General features: G+C 27.5%; 1 protein-coding gene across 1 annotated transcript; it reads left to right on the top strand.

The window, feature by feature from the left end:
* Window positions 1-2,028: 2,028 nt before the first annotated feature.
* On the top strand, window positions 2,029-7,803 carry LOC107631647 (ABC transporter G family member 1). The gene is made up of 7 exons (XM_016335161.2): window positions 2,029-2,459; window positions 4,815-4,894; window positions 5,004-5,474; window positions 5,550-5,636; window positions 5,721-5,858; window positions 5,938-6,132; window positions 6,940-7,803. The coding sequence occupies exons 1-7, from the start codon at window positions 2,132-2,134 to the stop codon at window positions 7,705-7,707; spliced, it is 2,067 nt and encodes a 688-aa protein (XP_016190647.2). The 5' UTR covers window positions 2,029-2,131; the 3' UTR covers window positions 7,708-7,803.
* Window positions 7,804-8,804: the final 1,001 nt, after the last annotated feature.

Below are 8,804 nucleotides of genomic sequence, written 5' to 3'. Positions count from 1 at the left end.
TTTTTTAATTTTTAATACACAAATGATAAATCTGATTCTTAAATTTATGTATCTTACCAAAATCAAATTTTTAGATTTAATTATTTTTTTAATAAATTTGACCGTTCGATTTGTTTAGTAACCATTTTTAAAAAAATCAATTTCATATTAAAAAAAATACCAACTTTTTCAGTAAGTATGCATTCCCCGCCAATTTCCTGCACATATATAAAAAAATTTAGCCAAATATAGTATCATATATATATGTGGAAGACACCAGTTTCCATTTAACAGCCACAGAATACGGTTTGGGTCTCCTTTTCTTCATAATAAATGCTGATTATTATATAGTTTTGTGCATGCATGTTACATGTGACATAATTTAATCTCAAAGAACGTCAGCAACATGCACGAGATAAATATGTTCCCAACCTCCTCTCCTCCATCTCAGTCTCCTTCCTTTTGCATACAGAATTAAAACTGGACCCGAAGGAAGAAAGGAATTAAAAGAGGAGGGCGTTTATATGGACCCGAAGGCATATGTTTTTTGTTTTTTGTTTTTTGTTTTTTTTCTTCGAAATAATAACTATTTGAGAATGTGATATATATATTTGGCTATTTGGATTTTGTCATAAGTTAATGAAAAGATAAAACCAACTACAGTATCTTTACATGAAATTGATAGTTGATAATTGTTAGATAATAATAATTTAATCAAATTATATAACTAACCATTTTCGACTATTAACCTTATATAAAAATATCTGTATGCACGTAAGTTTTCATTACCAAAGATAGATTTAAAAATCTGAGAGTGAAGAAGTCAAAAATTAAAACATTGTATAATTAAATATAATAAGATCATATATTTGATAATAGATATAATTATAATTAATTTTTTAATTAAAAAAATTAATAAATACTTGTCAAATAAAAGAATTATCTCAATCTTTATAATTTTTTCATAATTTTTTTATGATTTTACATCTAATAAAATATAAAATGATCTATTTTAAATATTTTGTTAATTAATATACTTAATTAAGTATTTATGTGATAATGAATTATATTTTTATGTTTTATATTATTAAAAAATATAACATAAAATAATATAAATTAGTTACACTAGTAATTTTGTTATGTGAATTTAAAATATTTTAAAATATTTTTATATAATAATAGGAGTAAAAATTAATAGAAAAATAATAAAAAAACAACTAAATATTTTTTATATAGTTATAGATGTTAAAATTAATTTTAAAAAATGTAAAAAAAAAATTTAAATCAAATTAAAAAATACAAATGATATAAATATATGTAGAAAATTTTAAACCCTAATACATAAAGAATACCAACTCTTTTTACTATTACTATACTATTAAATTTTACTCAATACAATATATTTATTATAATAGTATATGAGTTTAAAATTTGTTGCCAATGAATTATAATTCAAATGACATAATCTTTCTATACTCACCTAAGAGATCGCGAATTTAAGTCTCTTTATTTTTGGTAAAAAAAAAATTAAAATTTGTTAGGGAACAAGACCACTACTTGCCGCTTGAGTCCGTCCGTGTTCACCACAAGAAAAAATATTTCTACATACATCAATCATTTTCACCAAAATTTTATAAATCTCACTTGTTAAAAAATTAATAATAATTGTAAAAGAAATACTTACATAATTATGGAACTTGTTAAAAGTATTTATAACATTTTAAAAATATTATGAAAAAATATTTTATTTAAAATAGTTTAATTTGAATGTACCAACAAAATTATACATTTTATTAATATATTTGTTTAATTATATTCTTTTTTTATAATTATTTACTCATTTAATATAAAAAATAATTGCTTTAATTAACGTAATATTACATAATTAGATGTACGTATAAAAATATTTTGTAATAACACTATCAAAAATAAATTTTATTAAAAATTATTGAAAATATTTTTTTATATTTACACTACTGAATACATAAAAAAAAAAAAAGTAAAAACTTTTTATTATATATTATAAAGTGAAACCACGTACGAAGAGTCTCTATATAAGTTGTTACGATTCCATACAAATTATTATGCAGAGATCCGAGCCATTCTTACTACTATTATTTTTAGTTCCTATTTTACTCTCAAATAATAGTTGATGGCTTCTCTTCATCATCACCCTCTTCCATATTCTGAAGCCAAACCCAACAATTCAATTGTTCTAGAGATTCATCATGATGAGACCATCACTACTACTAGTAGTGCTGTGGCACATATGGAGGAGGCTTCAAGAAAGAGCAATGGAGAAGAGAAGAGCAATCCTATCTGTTTGACATGGAAGGATCTTTGGGTGAGGGCTTCCATGGGGAAGAGAGGGACCAAAGCTATCCTTCAGGGGCTAACCGGTTATGCCAAACCGGGTCAGCTCTTGGCCATTATGGGTCCTTCTGGTTGTGGCAAGTCAACACTTCTTGATACTTTAGCAGGTATATATATCAAATTAGTTAAGAGTAGTGATACCCTTCAACTCACTAATAAGAAATTTTTAATCAACATATTTTAATTTTAAATAAATTTTAATCAATAAATTACTTACCAAATTTTGAATTTTTTATTTAAATTAAATAAATATAAAATTTATAAAAATACATAAAATATAGCATAATTACATAAATACACAATTTGTTACATTTCAGTTATTGAAAGAGAATTTTAAAAATTGAATACATTTTAAGTATTGAGACCCAATCTGTATCAGAAGAGCTAAATGCCGTCTCAGTATCGAGATATACACAATACGCAAATTGATAACTTATTAATAACACGGGGGTATAAACTTGATCATGGTATTACAACAATTAGTTAGTTAGTTATGGTACAAATAAAACTGGTACTAATTATTAGATTGTTAAAAACTCACAAGGTAATGAATGGACGGAGTGAGGGAGGGTGCATAAGAATGAAAAGAGGCATATGTGCTGGTTTTGAATTATGTAAGATCGCCATGGATGTTTCTTATCCAACTCCATATATGTGCTGGTTTTGAATTATGTGAAATCGCTATGGATGTTTCTTATCCTATTGCATAATTATTTTTGGTAAATTTAAATTTGTCTGACGAGTTGTTATTTTTAAGGTTCTAATGGTATTTATAAATAAAAATTTTAAGCTTTTATTTTAATAATAAATAATAAATCAATTAAAAATTATTTTTTTAATAAAAAAAAAGTAAGATATTTTTGATAAATAATGAATAGGTATATTTATTTTTATTAAAATAAATTAAATTATTAATTAAATATATTCGTATTATTATACTGGTTATTTTTTAGTATTGGCAAATTATTATATTTAATTATTTATACTCGCATATTTGATTATTGTATTGGTATATTTGATTATTTATAATTAAATTATTTATGATTATTTTAAAAGAGTATTATAATTAATAAAATCATTGTCTTTTAGATATTATTGTGTGATATTATTAGATTAATTTTATATTGTATAAATATTATCTTACCATACTAAGATAGAAGATGGTGTTATTAGATTAAATATGCGTGTAGAGTGTAGTCAATTTATTTTTATACGCGCATGACTTAATTTAGTAATGTCATTTTTAAAATTAATTTTGCAGTACTTATAAATAACTAGTAGAACAATATAAGTATATTTGTTTTTATTGAATTAAATTAAATTATTAATTTAAATTATAATCATCTAAATTTTAAATAAAATATTTTTTTAATTTTAAAATTTAAAATTAATTTAGTTAAATTGGATGAGAACATCTCGGGTACTTAAAAATATGTTTCAAGTGGATGTTAAATCAAAGACCTCTCACTAAATATAAAATATTCTTAGTCACTAAAAAAATCATTAATTGATAATTTAATTTTTTTTACATAAAAGTCAGTTCAATTTTAAATCATCATCAAGTTATATAATAATGTTGTATCTTTTTTTGTAACCCGCGGGTAGGATTGGGTACCCTTGGATTAAGAACGGATAGGATTAGAGTTAAGGTATTCTCAACCCGCGAGTAGGGTTAGGGATGACTTCAAATCCTACCCTACCTTACTCATTCAGAACTCCTTAATGGCCAATTGTGTATTTATGTAATTATACTATACTTTATGTATTTTTTTTTAAATTTTATATTTATTTAATTTAAATAAAAAATCTCTAAATTTTTATTTTATTAAACAAATCAATTTGTTGGTTTATATATACAAATAATTATTTGTCTGAAATTTTAAAATTCTAAAAAATTAATGCATCTTTATTACATAGTTATACAGATAGATTTATCTAATTTTATACTACATTTTTAAGATGTGAGTTGATTTGTATAATAAAATAAAATATTAAAAATTAATTTTATGATTAAAGTTATATTAAGAATTAAAATTTAAACCAAAACTAAAAATTTTTTGAAAATAGATTTGAGTTATTAATTATTACTCATTAATTAATTATATATCTTCATAAATTCTTTTACTCATCATCTTTACTTTAATTAAACAAGGAAACTTTTTCACTAAAAATTTTAAGTCATTGATAAAATATATTTACATTTTTCACATGAATTAGTTTTATATGTATTGAGAGCGTAAAATTCTATATTATTATTAACTAATAAAATAGCCCCATCAATTTCAATAATAGAACCATAACACTATTATATAAATAAAGAAAATTCATTTTTCTTTTGTCAAAGATAGTATTTATTTATAAGAAAAATGAATGACTACTAAATCTCATGATTTTTTGAAAAAAAAAACACTAAAGGTATGTTTTTACACTTGATCCACATCTTGAAATTCATAATAATTCAGGTAGATTGGGTTCAAACACAAGACAAACCGGAGAGATTCTTGTCAATGGTCACAAACAATCACTGGCTTATGGAAGCACGGTACAAAATCTTAAATCCTTATTAGTTTCAACAGCATGATTAAATTCAGCTTCTTCTAATTATTATTAGTCATCACATGCATGACTGTTACTTGTGTGCATTTATATAGGCATACGTGACACAAGACGATACCTTAATAACATCATTAACAGTGAGAGAAGCAGTGTACTATTCAGCTCAGCTTCAGTTACCTGATTCCATGTCAAAGGCAGAGAAGAAAGAGAGAGCAGAGTTCACAATCAGAGAGATGGGTTTGCAAGATGCCATCAACACTAGAATTGGTGGCTGGGGTTGCAAAGGAATCAGCGGTGGTCAGAAGAGGCGTGTAAGCATCTGCATTGAGATATTAACACGCCCAAGGCTCTTGTTTCTTGATGAACCAACAAGTGGACTTGACAGTGCTGCCTCTTACTATGTCATGAAAAGAATTAAATCTCTTGATCATAAAGATGGTATTCAAAGGACTATCATAGCGTCAATTCATCAGCCAAGTGCTGAAGTTTTCCAATTCTTTGATAATCTCTGTTTGCTCTCTGCTGGAAAAACAGTTTACTTTGGACCTGCTTCTGATGCAATTCAGGTTACTAATAAACTAACTAACTAAACCACTATAATGTTTGTTTTTGTAATAACTATTGATTTTGAGTGAGTGCAGTTCTTCGCTTCAAATGGTTTTCCTTGTCCCGCTCTTCAAAATCCATCTGATCACTTATTGAAAACTATAAACAAGGACTTTGATCAGGTAAATGCTAATTACTTTTTATTTTAAGTTTGTTATTATTGTTTTAATTTTCTTAATGAGATACTTAATTATATAATATGGTAGGAAATGGAGGTAGGTGTAGCCGGGACGAGTGGAGGAGCATTACCGGCAGAAGCAGCAATCGGAATCCTTGTGAACGCATACAAAGCCTCAGAAATAAACGAACAAGTTCAAACGGAAGTAACTGCCATATCTAAAATGGTATTGTTCAATCCAAGTGATGAATAGATGTTTTATTGTGCAATAATATATAGTACCAACCAATGCTTATTGATTTCAGGAAACTAGCTCCGTAGAGAAGAAGAGAGGACATGCTAGCTTCCTTAGGCAGTGCATTGTTCTTACAAAAAGATCATTTGTGAACATGTCCCGCGATCTAGGCTATTATTGGCTACGCCTTGCTATATATATTGCCTTGGCTATAAGTTTAGCCACTATCTTCTATCATTTAGACACAAGTTATGCTTCAATTAAGGTAAGAGCAACATTAGCTACGGTAAGTTTGTTTACAGGCAAGGAACATTGCAACACAGAAATACAAAATCATTTTTTGTGTAATTACACGAAATTGTATTTGACAGATAAGACATGTATAGATATAGTGTCTATAAATATTGAATTAATATATTTTGTATTTATTCTGATAAAAAAAAACACAGAGTTATTAATAAAAAATATAATTTATTTATTATTTTATTATTTTTATAATTATTGAAGGATATTTTAGAAAAAAATAATTGAATTATTAAAAAATTTTAAAAAGAATATTTTGATAAAAATACAATTTAACTAATAGAAAAATAATTTGTTAAAGAATATTTTAGGAAATAAAATTTAATCACAAAAAAAATTATTTTTTTATTAAAAGATATTTTTGTAAAAAATAAGTTATTTTTTCTTAAAAAATAGATAAAGTTAATGTTAGTTAATACAAAATATTTAAAATAGATTAAAGAGGAGGTTTTTTAAAAGTTATAATAGAGGGGAGTATACGTTTCTCAAATAGAAGAGAAGTGATTGTTATTTTAGCAGGAGAAATTTTTTTTTCTTTTTATTATTATTATATTTTTTTCTAAATTTTTTGATAAAAAAATTAAATTTTTATAATTTATTTTAGTTTATGACCAAACAAAATATAAATATATCTCTATGTTTTGTATTTTGTTCTCAGTATTTTATTTTATTCTCGGAACTAAACGTAGACTTAAAGTTTACCTTTATGTAATGTTTCAAGGATTAATTTTGCCTCCACTTTTGATATAACTATTAATTATTATTTCAGGATAGAGGGTCACTTCTTGCATTTGTATCCACTTTCATAACTTTCATGAGCATTGGTGGATTCCCTTCCTTTGTGGAAGATATGAAGGTATTCGAAAGAGAAAGGCTAAATGGGCATTATGGTGTGAGTGCGTTTGTGATAGGAAATACCTTATCAGCCATCCCATTTGTGTTGATAGTTTCTTTCATTCCGGGAGCTATAGCATACTACCTCCCTGGTCTCCAGAGTGGATACGACCACTTCCTTTACTTCATTTGTGTTCTATTTTCTTGCCTCATGTTAGTGGAGAGCCTCATGATGATAGTTGCAAGCGTGGTTCCAAACTACCTCATGGGAATCATACTCGGCTCTGGAATACAAGGCATCATGATCTTAGTTGCTGGCTTCTTCAAACTGCCAAGCACCATTCCTAAGCCATTTTGGAGATACCCTTTGCATTACATAGCATTCCACACTTATGCGTTCCAAGGATTGTTCAAGAACGAATATCAAGGCTTGAAATTCCATGGAGGCTCATCACACAAGTACATTACGGGTGAAGAGATTATGAGGGACACGTGGCAAACAGACATGAGTTACTCAAAGTGGGTTGATCTTGCAATATTAGCAGGGATGATTGGTGTGTATCGTGTTATGTTTTTGGTTATCATAAAGATTACTGAGAAGGTGAAGCCTATTGTTGGATCCTTCAAGCTCATGTCTCCCAAACAAACAATTCATGTCGTCGAAAATCCCAATGCTACTCCTTTGCATGTGGAGTTTGTATGACACCTTTCAAAATTATGTGGAATTTAATTTTAAATTATATGTAACTGTTAACAATATTAACAAAAATCTAGCCCAAGCCTATTGTAGTTCGGTTTAATGTCGCTTCTTCTATTCCTTTTTTTTGTCAAAATCTAATATTCTTTCTTTTGGACTCTGGCCCATTGTAATACCAAGAGAAAAAGAAGATGGTTTTTAGTTTTTTAATAATGCAACAAGGTAAATGCTTGGAGAGTGTTTGATTTACATAATTAAACAAATAAAAAAATGAAAAAAAAAAAAGAAAAAGTTTTCTTTTTTCTTTAATTTTTTGGTCTTTGGTCCAACCTGAATGGCCTCACCCGCCCTAAACTCATATCGCTTTCTGATCTTAATTTTATCTATAGATCTGCCTTGGAGAAAGTTGTTGCTCTAATCAGTAGTCATAGCCACCTAATCGGAACTTGATTGCCTGAGTTATCTTCGTCTGGTTCTGTTCTCTCCCAGTGAATGCCTCCGCATCACTCTCATCAAACCTCCAAATAGAAAAGGACAAGTTAATATTTAAATTAGTTTCTGGAATTTGACCCGCGATTTAATTTAACTCTCGAATTTTTAATTAACCTAAATTGTATCTTGAAATTTTAACACGTGCTTCAAATTGGCTCTTTCGTCCATTTTCATCACAAAAAAAAGTGATATTACAAATTTAGTTGACACCTAACACAGTGACACAAGAAAAAACGACGTTATTTTACAAAATTTCAATTCTCTGTTCCTTCATCACTGAAAGGGAAGTCAAATTTTTATGGTGTCAAATCCAAACAAACCAACAAGAAGCTCCTGTAACATCCTTCCACCACCGCCGTATTCGTGATCGTTACCACCTTTTCTTTGATCGTGCAACCTTGGCCACTGTACCGACATACACCATTCGCCGCCCCCTCCTTCTCCTCCTCCTCCTTATACTGTATCTTCTTGTTCTTTTTCTTATCCATTTTGTCTTGGCTGGAATAATCAACCACTTCAATCACATGAAAATCTTTCTTATTTTCTATTTGTGAATGCAATGCAGAGAAAGTGAAGAAAAGTGGAGCCGCACTCACAACGGTAGCGGCAGA

This window comes from Arachis ipaensis, chromosome B3 (genome assembly GCF_059453495.1).
Source record: "Arachis ipaensis isolate K30076 ecotype BB chromosome B3, ASM5945349v1, whole genome shotgun sequence".
Taxonomy (NCBI): Eukaryota; Viridiplantae; Streptophyta; class Magnoliopsida; order Fabales; family Fabaceae; genus Arachis; species Arachis ipaensis.
Note: the sequence above shows the minus strand (reverse complement) of the source record. Positions and strands in the feature narration are given on the sequence as shown.

Excerpts from the sequence above, each read along its gene's own strand:
- LOC107631647 (XM_016335161.2), top strand. The coding sequence starts at position 2,132 with ATGGCTTCTCTTCATCATCACCCTCTTCCATATTCTGAAGCCAAACCC. Across the intron at positions 5,475-5,549 it reads CTGCTTCTGATGCAATTCAG|TTCTTCGCTTCAAATGGTTT; the intron begins GTTACTAATAAA and ends GAGTGAGTGCAG. Across the intron at positions 5,859-5,937 it reads TAACTGCCATATCTAAAATG|GAAACTAGCTCCGTAGAGAA; the intron begins GTATTGTTCAAT and ends TATTGATTTCAG.